At 36.0% G+C, this 20515-nt stretch overlaps 1 protein-coding gene across 4 annotated transcripts in view; it reads right to left on the minus strand.

Moving 5' to 3' along the window:
• PUS10 (pseudouridine synthase 10) overlaps positions 1 to 20515 on the minus strand; it is a 68959-nt gene that overhangs the window by 19147 nt on the left and 29297 nt on the right. For 3 of the 4 annotated variants that reach the window (XM_045549670.1, XM_045549671.1, XM_045549672.1), the window contains 11 exons: positions 19425 to 19536; positions 17273 to 17334; positions 16925 to 16970; positions 14424 to 14488; positions 12990 to 13075; positions 11833 to 11958; positions 8229 to 8285; positions 7300 to 7376; positions 7152 to 7207; positions 4472 to 4589; positions 344 to 486 (listed from right to left, as the gene is read on the minus strand). In XM_045549670.1, coding sequence (XP_045405626.1) covers positions 344 to 486; positions 4472 to 4589; positions 7152 to 7207; positions 7300 to 7376; positions 8229 to 8285; positions 11833 to 11958; positions 12990 to 13075; positions 14424 to 14488; positions 16925 to 16970; positions 17273 to 17334; positions 19425 to 19536 — 948 coding nt within the window. The remainder of the gene's footprint in view (positions 1 to 343; positions 487 to 4471; positions 4590 to 7151; positions 7208 to 7299; positions 7377 to 8228; positions 8286 to 11832; positions 11959 to 12989; positions 13076 to 14423; positions 14489 to 16924; positions 16971 to 17272; positions 17335 to 19424; positions 19537 to 20515) is intronic. The other variant, XM_045549673.1, reaches the window with a different exon arrangement.

Raw genomic sequence — 20515 nt, forward strand, 5'->3', positions numbered from 1 at the left:
ATGTGACTTGCAAAAAATGTAAAGACAGCACATGAATCAATCAAAAGTATTTTCTGAGTATTTACTATGTGCCAAGCACTGTGTAAGACACTGTAATTACATGAAACATAAATAACTTTAAAGCTGACATTGAACTGACTGCTACCCCAGGGTTTAAAATGTCATTTTGAAAAAGATTTAGTAAGAAAAAAACACCTCAAATTTTTTTAAAAAAGCATTCTTCTCCAGTATAATCCTTTCCCTAATACCTCCCAGACCAAATTGAACCTATTTTTCTAGGGCAGCATTAACTCTTCTAATAGGGTTCTGGTTCGATCATTGCAGTGAGAAGGTGGAAGGATACGTCCCAGCTTGAGTTTTCAGATAGAGGCGAAAATGATGCGCGTCCACATAGTGTGTCTCCATGAAGTGAATGACGCGAGTTCTCACAGCCAAGGGCCTGCGGTGAAGGACTCGTAGAGGAGTTTTTTGGTCAATCTTTAAGTCCTAGAGATTATGGTACAGAACCACAGAGTTAGAGCTCTGCCGCCCAGCGAAGCCTGTCTCAGCACTTCCTTTGTCATCCATAGCTCACCAGAGAAGTCTGCTTTAAAGGACTCCATCTATCACTGTCAGGGTAGAAACTGCCTAATACTGTAATAAATTACAACCTCTTAGGTTCAAACTGGTGGGACTTCTCGTGCCTAGTCCATAATCACTCATTTTCTGGGCCCCAGTAAGCTCATCATTAAAAAAGGGCCTTGAAGTCAATGATCCTCATATCTCTTTTGGTCTAATATTCAACAAATTGGTTAGGACCCTGCAGTTCCATCCTGCCAGTTACTTTCACAGGGCTCTTCTAGGGGTCAACATTCTTACCTTTGTTTTCTAACCCAACACAGTAGCCTAACAGTGAGGATTTCAGGCTGGAGTGAGAAATACCTGGTTGTAGAATGTGGGACATCATCATGACTTGTCTGTATGGGCAGTTTGCATGGTTTAGGGAGAACCATATACCCACTCTTAGGGGCTAGGTTTTTTTTGTTTTTTTGTTTTTTTGTTTAACAAAAGGATACCTCTTGAAAAGTTACATCATTGTTTAGGATGACATTTCAATATAATAATTACAAATAAGTGTGCACAATAAACCAGGACCTCTCAATATTTGTTTGCTTGTGAATAAGAATACTGTATGCCTTTTTGCATTTCAGATTTTTTAGGGACACAGACTTGTTTTTTTTACAATTAGTTCAAATTAGAGATTTTCTTGTATGTCACAAGATATAAATTTTAAAGAAAAATAGAGGTTAATACTGTAAAAGGTCAACTAATTCTAAGTTTTAAAAAATAGATATTGGGCTTAACTAGAAAGGTAGGTTCATAAGAACTGAATTTTCTGCAATTTCTTGTTGGAACAACTCTTCCTAATTTACATGATTAGTGAGCACCTGAGGCTCTGCTAAGAAAAGGAAAGGTTTCTGTCTGGTCTCCCTTCTATCAAGCTCTCCACCAAGAAAAAATGAGCAAGTTCTGACAAAGACCACAGTTGAAAGGGTGTGACTGCTTTTATCAGAGCAATGACTCAATGGCCCCTCCTATCTCTGTGGTTTTTATGATTCTATTATTCTTTGATTTTAGAAGCACTTTGTTGTGATGAAATAAGCTGTCTCTGTAAGATCTGTTTTTTTCTGGTCAAAAAGACCAAAAAGTCAATGACAAGGCTGAACTCTTAAGGAATCTACAAAGACAGGGTCTCCACTTCAGGGTGCAGAAACAGTTGGCCTTGAAGTGAGTGTCTGTCTAAGAGTGCTCGTCTCCCCTCACCGTCCTTTACCTCTAGAGCCACTCCTCGTACTCTGACCATGAGCCAGTTAGTTGATGGAAATACCAACTGAGCTGCTATACTGCTGCCCACATAACACTCACATCAACACACACTTGTGTCTTTTTTGGTCTGTTTTTAACCAACAAAAGGAAACCATTTATTCTAACATTGTACTCTGCTGTCCTTAGACTGCTGAATTTTCAGAAACATACATACTTTTTTTTTTCTTAGAAGTAGGTTGCTCTTTAAAAAGTGAGGACAAGTAGTAAATTTGAAGTGACTTTTTCTCAGAATGGGGAAGTAGGTCAGTTTTTCTATTGTTTATGGCAATAGGAATATTTGAAAACTGTCAAAACATTATTAGAAATCAGCTAGTCTTGTCAGTCTACTTGGGCTGTGGACCATTAAAATACACCCTTTCACCATTTAGTCTATACCTATAAAAATCATGTTTCAGCATTATTTCTCAACTGGTTTTATGGATATCCTCAAACTGTAAATCTATTTTTTTAATGAGTTTATTTTTCCCACGGCATTCTGAATGACTTGTACACACATGAGGGAACAGAGAAGTTTAGAAATTTGTTTTGCAATCTTAACACATTAACTGCCATGTGAGTTGTATTTAACTCATGCTAGTTTTGAGCCCAGGGCCTCAGGAAGCACATGTAACTCACATGACTTTCTACCTTGAGAGCCACGTGAACTATTTTTCAAGTTGCATATAACTTACACACAGAAAACAACGAAAAATAACACATTTTTCATTAAATTAGAAAGGATTGTTTTATGTTTGAAGTTTTTATTCTATTTTTGTAGTAAAACATGGTGGCTCCAAGGAAAAAAATTATTTTTCTAGTGTGGCAGTCAATGTGTTAAAGGTGTCTGTCTATATTATAGCTATCACCCTAAAGGCCCCTACATAGGAGGGCGAAAAGCCAAAGGATCTTAGATATAGAATCATAGAAACTGAGAACTGAAGGGCCACTGTAGGTGATGTCCATCCCACATTTTATAAATGAGCTTCTATAAGCAGGTGAATGACTTTTATGTTTTCACCAAAATATTCATAAACATTGTTTGCACTTCACTTTTTTTTTATAATGTCATGGTGCTCCTACAAGTTGTAGATGTAGACACACCTCTACTTTTTTCCTAATATTTTTAGGCATATATATATAAACTAATATATGAATTAAATACGATCATATGCTGTTTTTGGTTTTTTAAGAGCTGTATAATATTCCAATTTATTCTACCATTTTCTTATTGAAGGACATTGATTTTGTTTCTAGATTTTTTTGTTGTTGATTTTACTGCTTTGAACAAAGTCAATAAACATCATTGTGTACATATCATTACGACTGGAGTTTTATTTCTATCGGACAGACTGTCAATAGAAGACCAGTATATTTTAAAATTTTATAGTCATTGCCACATTTTCCAAAAAGGTTGGAACATTTTGCATTTCTACTGACAATGTATCCAACTGTCTTTCTCCTCCACCCAACCCAATGAAAGGTATTATTAGTCTAAGGAGAATAAAGTGATATCTTCTTGTTACTTCAACCTGGAGATGGAGCATCTTTTAAAATGATTCTTGGTCATTTGTAGTTGCTCATTTTTCAGCTGCCTATTCCTTTTTATCTATTAGGGTGTCTTTATTTTTCATGATGAATATAAACCCTATTTATGGTATCTTTTGTCACAGAATTTGTTTTCTACATAATTATCTGTATATATATACACATATATACATATATAATGTATGCTTAAAGTACAACATATCCTCTATACCTTGTTTTAAACCCCCTTAGCACTTATCAGGAACATTTTCCTATGTCAAAAATATTAATCTACCACATAATTTTTAATGGTTGGACAGTAATAGTCCATTATACAGATAAGCCATAATATTAAACCAGTTCCTTCTAGTAGGTCATCTAGATTGTTACAAAATATTGCCAATTTAAACAATGTTGTGGTAACTGTATGCACCTTTGTGCCCATTTATGCTCATTCCCTGCATTTGAAAGTAAATTCTCTTTACAGGAAGAGGTGGGCACAGGTGGGAAGAAATAAGCAAATGAACAGGCAGACCCTCTGCAGTGACATGCTGATATGAAGGAAAACTTAGCATGTGCCAAATGTACATGCTTTAGATATATTATCATATGTTTTATTCACGTACTTAATCTCAACATCAATTCTATTAGATAAGCCCTATCTCATATTTATTTTTTACAGATAACCAAATATTATAATAGCATTGCTGAATGTTTTCTATGTGCCAGGTACCGTTCTCAGTGCTTTGTATGATTAAACTCATTTAATTCTTTTAACTAATTTTATAGATGAAGAAATTGAAGCACCAAGAGGCTAAGTAATTTGTCCAAAGACACACAGCCAAGAAATGCAGATCTAGGATTTGAACTCAGGCAATCTGTCTTCAGAGTCGGGCTCTTCATTGCTAACAACACTGCCTCTCCAACAGGCCAGAGGTGTTGCCTATTCAACTAGCAAATGGCAAAGCCAGGGTGTGAAACCAGGTCTCACAGACCCCAAAGCCCATGCTCTGTAACTTGAGGGTAACAAACTAGAAGACAATGGATTCTTTTATAGGAAATAGAAAAATAAAATAAAAAAGAATAGGAACACTTGAATTACCTTTATATCATTTAGGAATTCAATGTCTTTCTTCTGTATTGCTTTATTTGTCCATATTAAGGCACTATAGGTCTTGGTCTTTTCTTCTTCACCTTCTTTCATATGTCCTATTGCCTCTCTAAACAAAAACAATAAAAAAGGTTTGTCTGAATATATAAAATACACACAAATTGCTCCAAGTTTCCCTTTCTGTAAAAATAGCTTTAATGAGATAGAATTTCTATAAAATTCCCCCATTTTAACTGCCCAATTCAATGTTTTTTAGTATGTTTTCAGAGTTGTGCAGCTATCACCACAATCTAATTTTATAATACTTTTATCATCTCTCCAAAAAAACTTCATGCCCATTAGCATCACTTCCCATTCCCCTTTTCCCCCGGCCCTAGACAACCACTAATTGACTTTCTGTCTCTATAGATTTCCCTATTTTGAACATTCCCTATAAAACAGAATCATACAGTATGTGGTGTTTTGTGACTAACTCCCTTTTTATTTCATAATGTTTTCAAGGTTCATCCATGTTGTAGCATGCATCAGTACTTCATTCCATTATCAAATATTAGGTCATTAAATATGAAATGTCCGATTTTGAATCAAAAATTGAGTTTATTATACCTCAAACAATCAAAGTATGAGCTTAAACTGTCGACACAGTTTTGCCATCTTATTTTGTTGAGACAAAGTCTCAGTCTGTTGCCCTGGCTAGAGTGCGTCAGCCTAGCTCACAGCAACCTCAAATTCCTGGGCTCAAGCAATCCTCCTGCCTCAGCCTCCCAAGTAGCAGGGACTACAGGTGCATGCCACCACACCTGGCTAATTTTTTCTATTTTTAGTAGAGATGGGGTTTCATTCTTGCTCAGGCTGGTCTCGAACTCCTGACCTCAAGCGATTCTCCCACCTTGGCCTCCCAGAGTGCTAGGATTACAGGTGTGAGCCACTGTGCCTGCCCAATTGTTGCCATCTTAACTGTAGCTTGTTTATGCCAGCAGCAAAGAAGCCCGGAGAGCAAGGTGGTGATGAAATCACAAAAGGCGTTTTCCTCAGCTTGTTGAGAACTGAATATTTTTCATTGAAAGAAGTGGTCCAAAGCCTGGAACAAGTAGTCAGTTGGTGCAAGGTCTGGTGAATACAGTGGATGACAGAGTTTCCAAGTCCAGCTGCTGTAGTCTGAGCAGCATTGTTTGTTCGACATATCGTCAAGCATTGTCTCTGTTGACCAATCTCAGCTGCTTAATCTCAAGCATCCTCATCATTTCATCCAGTTGGTTGCAGTCGACATCTGCTGTAGTCGACTGACCAGGTTTCATGAAGCTGTAGTGGATAATACCAGCGCTGGACCACCAAATAGACACCATTAGCTTTTCTTTGATGAATATTCAGTTTTGGACTGTGTTTTGGCACTTCATTGTCACCTAACCATTATGCTGAATGCTTAACAATTGTCAAAAAGAATCCATTTTTCATCACATGTAACAATACAGTGTAGAAATGGTTTGCCTTTATGTCATGACAGCAAAGAAAGGAAAGCTTCAAGACGATTTCTCTTCTGATGCTCATTTAATTCATGCAAAACCCATCAATCCAGCTTCTTTACCCTGTCGATTTGTTTCAAATGGCCCCATATTGTTGGAATAGTAACATCAAACCTTGTTGCTAATTCACACATAGGTTGAGATGGATTCACTTCCACTATAGCTTTCAGCTCATCATTATCCACCTTGGTCTCAAGTCATCTATGTGGGTCATTTTCAAGATTGAAATCATCAGAACGGAACTTTTCAAAGCATCAACATACTGTGCGTTCATTAGCCACATCCTTCCCAAGCACTTCGTTGATATTTCTAGCTGTCTGCACTGCATTGGTTCCACAATGGAACTCATATTTGAAAATAACACAAAATTTTGACTTATCCATGGTTTCACAAAAATTGCTCTAAAAATAATGTGAAAGATAATCACAAGGCAAAAATGTGTGTTGGAAAGACCAAGGATGTACCTTCACAATAAAAATAAAACAAGAAGTGTCAAAGTACAATGTCAGAGATATCAACTGTCAAACTTAGTACTTAAGGAAATCGGACATTTCATACTTAATAACCTAATACTATTCCATTATGTGGAAATACCACATTTTGTTTATCCACAGACATTTTGGTAGTTTCTACTTCTTCGGTATTATGAATAATGCTACTATGAACATTCATGTACAAGTCCTTGTGTGGATATACGTTTTCATTTCTCTTGCATATATAATATCTAAAGTGGAATTGTTGGGTCATATGGTAAATTTATGTTTAACCTTTAAAGAAACTGCCAAACTTTTCCAAAGTGGTCGCACTTACAATCCCACCAGCAAGGTATGAGGGTTCAAATATCTCCACATTCTTGCCAACACTTGTTATTTTCTGTCTTTTTGATAACCATCCTAGTGGGTGTGAAGTGGGATCTCATTGTGGTTTTGATTTGCATTTCCCTAATGACTAATGATGTTGAACATTTTGTCATGTGTTCATTGGTTATTCATATATCTTCCTCAGAGAAATGTCTACTTAATCATTTCCTCATTTTTAATTGGGTTGTTAGAGTTCTTTATATATGCTGGATGCAATTCCCTTATTAGATATATGATCTGCAACTAAAACTTCCTTTCTGAAATCATCTCCAGTAAGCCTACCCTTACCTTGTGACCAGCTGCAAGTCACGTACTTGGATTTTGTTAGATGACTTATTAATTTTCTGTGGTAGCAGAAAAAGGAAAACAATTAGCACTCTAGCTCAGTTAGAGAGTTGCAGAAACATGACGATTTCCATGTCATGAAGTGGTTTACCTGCTGAAGTTCCTTAATTTCTTGTGAAGTGAAATGTACTCTATGAGGATTCACCAGCTCAATTGCAAAGGGCCTTCCTGGCAGCACACACCCCGTCATGAAACAGAAACGTGTTGATGGAGTTAACATTTGGGCTAATGCAAGAGGGTTAGGAGGTGTGAAAAACGAGTTGAGCTCTAGAGGATTGAAAGTTTAGTGACATGACTACATCTGGGGGAGGGAAGAATGTGTGAAAAGAATCAAGGGGCTTTTTGGGGGTGGGGGCTGCTAAACCCCAGCACAGGCAATATGTGAAAATGACTGTTTTCCCAAAGGTCCATGAACAAGCCTGTGTTAATTACAAAATAAAATTCAAACAACTACTAATTAGCTTGGTTACACTAATGTAACATTGTCACATGCAGCAATGTCCTGTTGAAATCCATCCTCCCTGCCTAATCCACTAGTGAAACGGAAAAGCTGTGATTCCATGAGAAAAAGACTATAAATTTCAAGTAACTCAGGATTAACTCTCATCATCTCGTAGTGCAACAAGGTAAAATGAGAAATGAAGGCTAAGAGAGTAGAATTTTTAAATGAAGGTGTAGATTTTGAAAACTGTACCAGTACTTCTGAAATGTTATTAAATGAAGCAATTAATAATCAAAATTTTGAAAAAAAAATCAGGCCTTTCATTGTTAATGCACAAAAAAGTCCCATATAATCTACAGGTATATAATAAGAATGGCCTTTGAAGAAATGATTCCTGTTAAGACATATAGCATATAATTTATAAAGGTAGCTCCATAATCCACAAAGTTTCCTAACTTAGAGAAGCTCTGGGCTCTGCTCATTTTGGTTTTGATTAAGTGACTACAGTCAGCCTGCTGTCTGGAAAGGTTGATAATTGTAAAGTTAGTTCTAATCAGGTAATGCTGTTGCAATCTTACCATTTCCTAATGTTCTCACATCTACATCTTCTCTTCCAGAGGATGAAAAATTAAAACCTTTGGAAAGTAGACAAAGAAAAAAAAAATCAGAGACATAATAGCCCTAAGATATTTGTTCCTAACCTTTGGAAGAAAACCAATTTAAGATCTTGAACAATCTACAAGAGAATCCCAAGGGACAGTCATCATTCTTCCTCTAATCCTAATTTCTACTAAAAATAGTAATGGTAACAATAAACACCATTTATTGAATACTTAGTTTATGCTAGGCACTGGGCTAAAAATTATGGATACATTATTTTATTTAATCCTTATTATAAGCATATGAAATAAGTATGAAATAAAAAAACATCAACCTTTAGAAAGTTAGGTAATTTTCCCAAGGTCACATAATTAAATGGCAGAGCTAGGTGTTGCTGATGTTAAAGTCAGACCTTAACTATCATCCCATGTCACCGCCCCCTGGGAGAGCCAAAAGCAGAGCACTGTTTGGGAGACGGTCCCACCACCACCACCACCACAACCTTATGGTGAAAACTCTATCATCTTTCTTTCTTTCCTCGAAACAAAGAAAAACATTTAGTTAAGAATTAAATTCTATAAGGAGAAGAGAAAAAGAAGGTTTGACTTTAAAAAGCAAATTCATTATATATATAATCAAACCTAAACTGGAACCATTATAAAATCAGTAAACACTCTAAGATAAATGGATCATCACAGACTAAAAGCTGCAAATATTGGAAGGAGAAAATGATTAAATTAAAAAAAAAAAAAGTTGCACAGCTTTCTTAGATATAGAACTAGGACAGCCAGGCAGGGAGCAGGATTCTGTGACCACTAAGTCCCACAGAACCCTCCATTCTGTGTTTACACTCCAGTGTTAAATTACTAACAAACCCATAGCAATATCAGTAGCTTCAAGTCGGAGTTAACAGACTCAAGGTGTAGCAGTAAGGATGGATGGCCATAGCTGAATTAAGAATGCAAATGGCACCTGGGAAGCTGAAGATACAGACTCCCTGGGTCTATGGTTTGTCTTATACCTGCCAACCTCCATCTCCCAATCAGCCATGTCAAAGAACCAGGGGCTCCACAGTGACTAAGCCAGAATCTGTGACTGGCAAGGGTGAAGGGGATGAACAGGCCTCATAGAGATAAGTCTACCAGCTACTGCTAAGTCAGGCCAGAAATCTTAAATTCATATCAGCCTATCAGTAAAAAAGAGGTACAGAAAGCCAGGCTCTCAAGAAGGCCACAGAAGTGCAAAATCCACACTAAGAGAAAAGGGGCATTTATCATATCTTTTAGAAAAGTGTTTCAAACTTGAGAACTAAGGAAACTTTCTTGGACCCTAGGAAGGCCCAGAATCCCAGAATATCAAGTTAAGTAGTTGGACTTTATCCTGTAGCTAGCAATTGACCAGTTTTCAGCAGGGAACTGACATGACAAACATTTATTCAATAAGTGAAGTAATAATAAATGTATTAGGGGAAATTTTTTTAGACACATTGATTTTAAGAATGTATCAAAATTTATTACTTATTAACTAGGGAATTAGCAAGTAGATCACATGATGTGCCAGTTTGAAGTGACTGAGAAACAAGTCTCCATATCCCACTTAGGGGAAGGAATGTTTATATAAGTAGCTAGGCTGCTCCACATAATACTGGTTTATTTCATAGTGCTATAAAATTTAAGGGTACAATACTTAGAACCAACATCCCAGAGTTGTCAGATATGAACCGTTAATCAAAAATAACAAGTAATATATCTGAGAAGCACAGGTTTAAGCAAATTGATGCTATTAATTGGGGGTTTCAAACAGCAAGGTTTTACCCCCTGACAAGGAGCCAGTTAGCACAGAGCCCCCAAGGTGTGCTTTTGCCCAAGCGGCTCTCAGTAAATTACTTCAGCACACATTTCAGATGCTGAACACATAATTTGCTTTATTTTCAGTTTGAGGACAATTTTTCCACCTCAAATGGAAAAATGACAACAAACTGCCTTCATGAAAGATTGCAAGGGGGAAAACATCTCTGAAAGAGCCCTTCTAGTAGCCCTGGAGGTAACAGGGGCTTCCTTGGGACTAGGACAGTTAGAACTGAAGGTTTCTTGAATCTTCTTATACAAAGGGAGTAAGGTGGCCCCAAGAAAAATGTAAAAGGAACTTTTTGTGCTAACGCTTTATTTCACTTCTTCATAACTTGCATAAGTCTTATGAGATAATCAGTTTGTAAATACCAAATTAAGTGGGTAAATGTTCACGGTAATATCCCAGAGTCTTTACTACTAAGATTTTGTAAAATATTAGGTTGCTGAGTTACTTCTTCATTTAGAAAACAATTCTTAAAGACCATTAAAAAAGGGTGCACCTACCTGATAGGCAACAAATTATAAAAGGGATGGAGTTTGAAGTGCTTCTTTTTCCTTCTGGCAAATCATCTCTCACCTAGACCATCCACTTGTCGTTCTCAAAGCACATTTGTCTTAAGGTTTTTTAGAGAGAAGGATGGATATCTAGCTGGTTCCCCAGAAAAGGGTTTTCTAATTATGCTAGGAGCCACATTCCAAAGAGTGACATCACTTACTGCTTGCACTTTTTCCTGACATGTAACACAATTTCCTGCAAATGAAATCTGAGTCCCTTTCCTCTTATCTAATCCTACTGAAATCACAAGACTTTATGCTGCCTTTGACTTGACAGGCCTGTTGAGACAAGGGAAACATAAGCCTGACAGGACCTGACTCATCCCACAAACTCAGCTCATTAAAACTGAGGAAATCAAAACACAATACAGCTGCCATTAAGTCACTCTATAATAAAATGGTTGCTGTTGATCTATTAATATTTTCTCTAGGCCTGAACTTTATCCCAGGACACTTTATAGGTTAAGACAGAAGCAGACATTTGCAAGTGATTACTCTTGAACAAGAACTAGTTGTGGAAGATGTGCTTTAATTTTCTCATATTCTCCCTTGGCACCTTGAGATGTGCCAACGTCAGGGCTTAAGTGCATTCATTTAAAATAGTTTCACAACTGTTTTTAATTTCCCCAAAAGAGATCAGCCATCTTGAGAGAGGAAAGAAAGACATTTTTGGGTGCCTTGGTTGAAATCCAGCCAGGCCAGAGGCACTCAGGATATGATGATGATCCCTGTTCATGGGAAGCCTACAGCCAAGGGGCCCAGAGTTGGCAGTGATTATCAAAATATAGAAATCTTTCCTGCCACCCCCAAGAAATCTACTAATGATAGACAATGTATTTAAAATATAAAAATTATAGGCTGGGTGCAGTGGCTCATGCCTATAATCCTAGCACTCTGGGAGGCCAAAGCAGGATTGCTTGAGGTCAGGAGTTTGAAACCAGCCTGAGCAAGAGCAAGACCCCATATCTACTAAAAGTAGAAAAAAAGTAGCAGAGTGTGGTGACGCATGCCTACAGTCCCAGCTACTTGGGAGGCTGAGGCAGGAGGATCACTTGAGCCCAGGAATTTGAGGTTGCAATGAGCTATGATGACGCTACTGTACTCTAGCCCAGGCCACAGAACAAGACTCTGTCTCTCAAAAAAAAAAGAAAAAGAAAAAAGAAAATTTAAAACTTACTCTCTGCTTTGAATACTGTCAACAGATGATCTGAAATCAATTCTTCCACTGAAGATTCCAGCTTCCTTTCTCCATCAATTATCCAAGGAGTTTGTGGTAGATTTCTGGAGTATTTATTATATCTCCCTGTCAAAGAAATATCAGGTAGCCTGGATGGAATGGCGTGATTAACATAATAGGATAAAAAGAGGAGCAAAAACTATTTAATGAGTGCCAATATCATAGATGCTATGATATAAAACAAGGCCTAGCTTTTAACTAACTTATAATCTAATTTGGGGAGTCCACACATAGACATGTAGATAATGAAATAAAAAGATCTTAAGTAACAATAGAATAGGTGGCTAAAGACATGATATGAATGGTGCACCAAATGAATTTGGAAGAAATGCTCAATATATTTATTAATCTGATTGCCTAAGTTATATAATATTACAGAATGCACCAAAGATCAAGAAAAACTATTGCTTTTATACCTGATTAAAAATACTTTCAATGCAATAGTTATTGGTGGTAACATATTCCAAAGAATCCAAATACAGGAAATTTTGAAGTTTTTTAAAGTAAAAAAACCCTAATAGAATATGACTTACTGCTTTACAAATAAAACTAGACTACCGCAGGTAGCTTTCGTTGCCCTACGGCAGAATATTATAGTCAAGGCTAAAGAACAATTTCATTTCAGCTGTTACTGTATAAAACAGCTGTAACTTTCAAAACAAAACTGTCTGCTAGATTGCCTCTTGGGAAAGTCAATGCAACTTTTTTTTTTTTCTCGGTAGAAGCCAAGTGTTTAGTCATTTTGGAGATAATTTATTTTTTCAAGTTTGCTTTTATGTTATAAAATATCCTCTGTGCTGCTGTCTTTCTCCTGACCAGTTTTGGGTCTCTGCATCTACCCATATTTCTACTTGGCTATCTATGATGAAAACTATCAAAACCTGGGAAGTATCATTTCCCTTTGGCATGACATTTTAATTAACAGATCTCCTGAGTGATCCTTAAAATAAGTTTGGCCATTAGTTCTATTTCTCTAAAGAGTAAACTAATCAGAACCTAATAACAATAATAAGAATAAGACAGAAGAGGAGTCAGCCGAGTTTTTCAGAAAGGAGAGTAAGTTCACAGTGTCATATATTCTAGACTAAATGTTTTACCAGCCACAAAAACAGCACCATGAGCGCATTCAATTTCAAGAACAGTGCATACAGCCTTTGGTGAGTTTGGAGGACAAGGAAACTGCCTGCAAAACAAAATAAATTTTATAGCTACTATTTTCCAGACATAATATTGAATCACAAAACTAAGATGAATCAGCATTGTCTGAAACACACAGAACCTGAGTCCCTCAATGAATAAGCCTCTCCCGAACTATAAGTTTTGGAACAATAAGGGTCTATCAGGCCTCTGGAGTGCCACTTTTAACACAGGAGAGTGACAGTAAGTAAATCAGAGCTCTGCTGCTACCTTGCAACCTCAAGAGGCCTCATTTTTCCAGATAATAATTTCCAACAGCTTTGAGATTTGGGGGGAAAATCCATATATATGAAATGGAAGCCCCTCTAGGCTTTTTAACTATTTTGCTATCCATGGCCACTTGCTGCTAACTGCTGGCTTACATGATCCTCAATCTTTTGGGTAAAGCTGGTGCATAGTTAGTAAGTCTCACCCATAGGGAAGGTACTCTACCACTTTTCTCTCTTTTTCCTTTTCATTCCAACTATGACCTTGGAAATCAGACCACAGAGCCAGAAAAAGTGGAATGTGGCAGAATCTGACCTCTTAGCTAAGAAACTTCAATCCAAGAAAGAATAATGTGTGGTTTTATTCTCTGTCTCTAAGAATTTCCAAAGCCATAGATTGGAGTCTACCTCTAAATGACCAGATGTGGATTTAATCCCAAATGCATGGCTTGAAAGTTTCATGTGCTTTCCCAAGATGTCTTGACAAAGAAAGCAGTTAGAAACTCAGAACTGCTGCTTCCATTCTGAGACTCATTGTAGTCATTAAAATATATGAAACGCTCCTTAAGACATCATTGTTTGAAATTTACTCAAGGATCTTCTTGAAAGATAACTACAATATTTGATTTAATACAATGAATGCAGTGAGAATAAAAATATAAGATTTATTGCATTTATTGTATTTCAGCACATTTGAACAAGTGAAGAAACTCAAGAGCTGCCTTTTCCCTCCTCTGGAGATGGACAATACTAGGACGCACAGGATTAGGGATGTAATGGGAATAGCACTGAGCTGGGGCATCAGGAAATCTGGCTTGAGGTCCACTCTCTACTATCTAGTTGAAATCTTAGATAAGTCAAATCGCTCTTTAAATGTCAATATCCTCTTATAAAAGATAAAAAAGTTGGACTTGATTCATAAATTCAAATATTAATTTGACAAACATTTATTGAACACCGCTACATGCCAGGTACCGTGCCAGGGATTGGGGATATAACAATGACTAAGACACAATCCTGGTCCCTGAAATACATCAAGTCTTGTCTTAGAGATAATCCAGTTTATCTCAAACATTCCCTTTATTCTAAAATTCCATGATGCTTCCTTGTTTCTACACTTCTACTTACTTGCAGAAATCCTCTTCTTTTATCTTATTCAAAGCTTTCATAACTGCCATTCTAGTGAATACCGACTATATAGGGTAAAATGAAAAGAAAAGACATTTTATCATCTAGATGAGAAAACATCAGAGGTGAAACATAGAACATGGTGGGAGAAATTATAACATTCTACATCCTTAAAAGGGAGGAATACTTGACCTTTTCAAGAACATAAATAAAACTTAAGGATTCATGTCAGTTCTGCAACTGGTATACCTCTACAACCCTTTCTGCCATCTGGTAGCCTATGTCTATGATACCAGGTAAATCTAGCAGAAAGGTCTCCTTCACTGTACTGTCCCACTCCTCTCAAAATATGATATTCTTCAAATGCAAAATGACATGCAGAAAATATGCTTTGAATTTTTTTCCCAGACCTCAATGCAATTCAGATTGATCCATCTACCTTTTCTTCCCTATATCCCTTCAGAAGCCACACTATATAATTTAGGAGTTGGCTCCCAGGGTAAGGGGTAAAACAACCAACCAGCCTGCCCTGGCATCTAGCAACTCAGTATTACTCACCAGTGACAAAAAGTAAACAAATTCATTCTACTGAATAGAAGGGCATCTACAACAAATGCCCCACTTGGGTTTTTTAAGATAAGAAAAGTCCAACTGCATAGGAGACATACCGGAACTAATTAGGCATATAGATGGCTTGCTATGATAAATCACAATTATTTCTTCTCTTATAAGAAATCCGTCTATTATCAGCCAAAGCAATGATTTTTCTAAACCATATTCTGGGGAGCCCTAGGGAGTTCTATAAGGTACCATAGCGCTAGAACTGAAAATTAAATGCCTGTTTGATAAGATATGAAAACTTAGGCCTGAAAAAAATCTCAAAAGGTCATTCAATTTACTCCCACCTATGAGGCAAGAAAACTACATTTGAGACTCTACAACTCCCACTTGCCAAATGGTGTGGTGTCTATGATGCTTTGACAAAAATTTCCTTATCCTATTATTTGATGCTGGCACTTGAATATTTCCTCAAAGACAACAAAAAGTAAAACTAGATCTTCATCATAAACATGACTTACAGGTCATTTGGGCAGAGCTTCCCAACTGGTACAGCAGTGGATTACAGTTGTGGCAAGATGTTAATCTTTTTAGTTCAAAAGGGCTGCTGGGCAGGGCCTGGAGTCAATAAAAACTCCCAGGCCTATTGCTTCCAACCTGGAACAACTTTATCTGTAAACCTCAGGTTACTCAACAAACATGGTAATGTTTTAGGTGTACCATGATATAAGAAAAGTAGGGAAGCTTTAGGCTTGGTCTGCATTTCTAATTATTTCAGCACAGACTTTTTCCCCCAGTTCTAAAAGGCCCAGCAATTAGTCAGAGTAAGAGGCAAGACCAACAGCTGTATTTCTGACAATAAACTTATATTCTTCTTAACAACCACAACAACAAAATGGATGTCAGGAAAACTGTAGGAATGCTTGACTCTGTCTACAAAACCAGTTAAGTAACTGGGGCGTAAAAGATTGCCAATATCGTGTCATGCCATTCTATGCTGGCATAATATGAACTAAAAGTACATGCTAACTAATTTGCTCAGTAACATGAAGATAAGCTAATATTAGAAAGTAAAGGGGAGTTTGAATAAAATGTACTTTATGCAAATGTAGCTTGAAATAGACTATATTAATTCAGGACTGTCCTAAGTAAAATAATCTACTTAGGATTATATAAATACCAATTTCTGGAAAATGGATATTAGATGAAAGTTTGGAACACTACTGATACTTATCATGGATTTTCCCAGATGTTGTAATTCAGGGGATTAAAATCTAAAAGCAGCATTTCCCCAAATGGGTAATAGTAACATCATTGAAACACTGGTTCTAAGTTTAACAACATTAGGGTAACAACCCAGACATTGACACAACATGAGGATGTTTATGTGCTCCGACTCCCTAGCCAGAAGTAAAGGTTGAAAAAAATTGAACGAAATAAAAATAAATGTAGCAAATGGAACTATTTAAAGACTAATTCTTCGTATAATATAGTTGCCACATTTCTTTTTTTTTTTTTTTTTTTTTTTGAGACAGAGTCTCACTCTGTTGCCCAGGCTAGAGTGAGTGCCGTGGCGTCAGCCTAGCTCACAGCAACCTCATAGTCCTGGGCTTAAGTGATCCTACTGCCTCAGCCTCCCAAGTAGCTGGGACAACAGACATGTGCCACCATGCCCGGCTAATTTTTTCTATATATTTTTAGTTGACCAGATAATTTCTTTCTATTTTTAGTAGAGACGGGGTCTCGCTCTTGCTCAGGCTGGTTTCGAACTCCTGACCTCGAGTGATCCACCCACCTCGGCCTCCCAGAGTGCTAGGATTACAGGCGTGAGCCATCACGCCCGGCCATAGTTGCCACATTTCTAATGCATACGCTTTTTATTGTTAATTTGAATATTCTGCTCAGACTTAACTCACTAACGAATAAGAAGTGGGAATCCTTACCTGTTTGTTTTTGGCTGGCTTGAAACAATCTGCGCATATCGTACCTCTAAAATAAAATTCAAGTTAAAATAAAAGGTTAACAAATTTATTTCTGGGTTGATATAATTCAAATATATTTCATATAACATGGCTGCTAAACTCAGGGTATCAAGGGCAGACAAAATGAATCCCTACATGAGCTGCATTGGTTTTCCTAGGAACCTTGTGTTAGAGGGCACATTTTAAACCTACTAAGACATGACAAGTTCTGAAATGCTCATCAGAAAGAGAAGCAATACTATTTTCATGAAAACCAAACAGCATTAACAATTTTACACAATTGACATTGTTGTTTACGTGGCAACTTACAGGAAGTGGCAATCCTCAACTGTTTCTGGGTGAGCAAAGACCACACTCACTTCAAACAAGCTCTAAAAATTATAAAGACAGTTTAAAAATGAGCAAAAGGAAACTAACATCTAACAACTTATGAATGGAAATAGAAATTAACTCTCAAAGATTAGCTCAGAAGAAGAGTGACAAGGAAAACTGGAAATACTACTGCTTTCATATCAGCTTGTTCACAGGGCAGCTGTAAAGGAAATAGTTTGTTTACTTCTTTATTTATTTTAATTTCTACAACTCAGTCACTAGTGATCCTACCAAAAAGATTTTAAAATAAATTTTTAAATAAATTTGTATTATTTTTGGACAAATATGTAAATTAGGTATGAAGATAAATGAGAATTCAGAGAATTAGAAGGAGATTGAAAAATGAAGAATTATTCTGTCAATACTATGATTAGAATTATTAGCAAGGCAAAAACACATTTTATTCACATCCTTAAAAACTGTATGAAGCTTCTTTTTAAAGTGCTCAAATTTCTTAATGGATTTGAGTTTTAAAAGAGAGACCTTAATGTTTTGTTTTATTATAAAAGTAATACATATAAATTATAAAATATATACAGGATGGTTTTTCAATCCCACTCAACAATTCTTAACAGTTTGGCGTGTTTCTTTCTTGCCATTTTTATGAAAACATATGTGTATGTAATTTTTGAGATATTAAACATGCTTTTGGAAAATTGCTTTATTTAATAATACATCATGGATATCTTTTCAACTCTAGGGATTGTTGGACAGTTAAATTGTAGAAAATTTTTCTGTTATAAAAAAATGCTACAATGAACATTCTTGTACACCAAAAAAGCACAATTTCATACTCTATATACTTTTTACTCCATGGAGAATATACAAAATTATACATTGAAAGAAAATCATACCACATTAAAATTTTTTCTGTTTTGAGTTCTATATTTATTGATTTTTGTATTTACTGAATTCATTACATCATTAACAAGCCTATTAGCTACTTTAGAATCACAATAATGAATAGGTTTTTTTGTTCCTTGTTCTAATCCATAAAATAAAATAAAAATGAATAACACATTCTTTTTATTCAAGAAAGCTTCACTCAACCTGAATCTATTATATTATTGCATCTTTTGTGTTCTATTTTCTGTTCTCACTGATTCAACATGTAAAATGATTTGCACTCCAAAACTGAAATTTGAGGTAAAAATATTTTGCATTAATGACTTCTCTAGTTTCCAAAGTACTTTCATTACCTCATTTCCTCTTCATACTATCTGTGAAGTGGTTTTATTTTCTATTTTCTCAATATTCAGTTTAAAGAACAGTCAGAGCATATTCTTACTAACAGAAGGAAATACAGCTATATAATTCAGAATGGTTTAAAAACAAACAAGCTTTAGAAGATGGTTTTGTGATTTTACTTGAATAGGGGTGTATGTGTTATTCAGGGAATTTCCTTGAAGCAAAATGATGAAGCAGTGAGGCCATACTATTAAAATCTAATTTAAGATGACCTGAGAATATGTCCTGTTTTCACATATGGAAATCTGTTGAGCTCTCTCCTAAAGTTCAATCCATTCCAGAGACTGAGGCAAGGTCTGCTCTGGAAAAGGGGAGTATTCTGGTTTTAAAGACACTTACTGCCTAAGAGTAAGCAGAGGGATTTGAGATACCAACAAGGTAGGATAGACTGAGCCTACTTTCACTGTAGTTGAATAGATTCTATGTATTTGAAAACAAGATTAGCCACAGATAAACCAAAATTAAATAGTCTAGAGTTGACTCTACACTTGCTCATAGTTATTTATATATTGCTTTACATCAGCAATTCTGTTCCTCCAATTAAACTATAAATACATTAAAGGCAAAGATTCATTTCTAACCTTTTAAGGTCAATTAGGGTACACTGCACCTGTTACACTCATGAATGTCTTGGATCACAAAGAACTCTTTGGGGGGAAAAAATGAAGAAAGGCTTTAACCTCAACTTAAGACAGTTAGAAATTAAAATCTTAAAAGCTTAAAAATCCTTCACTGGATTATTTAAAAAGAAGATTCTTTCGGCTAACCAAAACGCTCCCATATAATGAAGTAAAACTAGTAAAATCAGAGAATGAAATTAACAATGCTGATGACCCAATACCTTTCCATCAATGGGAACACCCAGTTCCTCTGAAAACAGGGGGTGAGTTATCCATTTGTAGGCTTCTTTTAGCTGAACTATATCATTTCTTCCCAGCGACAGACTCTGCTTTCTGAATAACATAAACATTAATTCACTGACATGAAAAACTTCACTTTTTCTACTAAAGGCAAGAATTTATGCAATTATTAAAAAATATTGACTGAGTGCCTACTATGTGCCAGGAACTATTCTATGCATTAGATAGAAAGCAGAGAACAAAACAGACAAAAAAATCCTCACCTCATGGACCTTATATTCTAGTGGAATCATAGAACTACTTTTTCTAATGGCATATGAGAATTTTTAAAGCTTCAAAGACAAAGCACACTAATGGGTTCTTCTGAGCTAGAATTGCCAGATTCCAGGATTTATATATCAGAAGACAGAAAGATGGAATAGAGATGATTGTTTATTCCTCACAAACTACAAAACTGTATATTATCATAATAACATCCATATTTAAAGTGCTTGCATCTCCCCTCTTGCTGAAAATGGGGCTTATTTTGGGGAAATCAATGTAAAAGCTGTATTTTTTTCTTTTACTGCTGAACAAGAAATATTAAGTTCTGAAGTATCAATGTTCTGAAATGTTCATTGATGTACGATCAGATAAATTTCTGAATAAAAATCTGACATCACCCAAAATCTACTCATGAGCCAATAATCGGAAGTCCCCATTATGAGTTCTAGCTTTAGTTTGTAACCTAAAATTGTGACAGAAAGGAACCTGAGGTAAGAGGAATGAAAAACATGGTATGGTATTATTAAAACTGCTCTACTCCACTAAGAATACTGGGATATTACTAACAAGCCCACATCATTCAAATAATTAAAACTTCAAACCAGCCTTATGGCTATTTGTGGGGCTGCTTTTAACAAAAGAGATGTTAGGGCCAACTTGTGAATAATCCCCTTTAATGCCTGATTTTCACTGATAAAAATTACTACTTATAGGCAATTAACCATTGTAATTTAATTCTGCAAGACTGAAAGACACTACTAACTACAGGTAGAAAACAAATGTAATTTTGCTAATGTCTAAATTTAAT

This window comes from Lemur catta, chromosome 4, assembly GCF_020740605.2.
Source record: "Lemur catta isolate mLemCat1 chromosome 4, mLemCat1.pri, whole genome shotgun sequence".
In the NCBI taxonomy this organism is placed as follows: Eukaryota; Metazoa; Chordata; class Mammalia; order Primates; family Lemuridae; genus Lemur; species Lemur catta.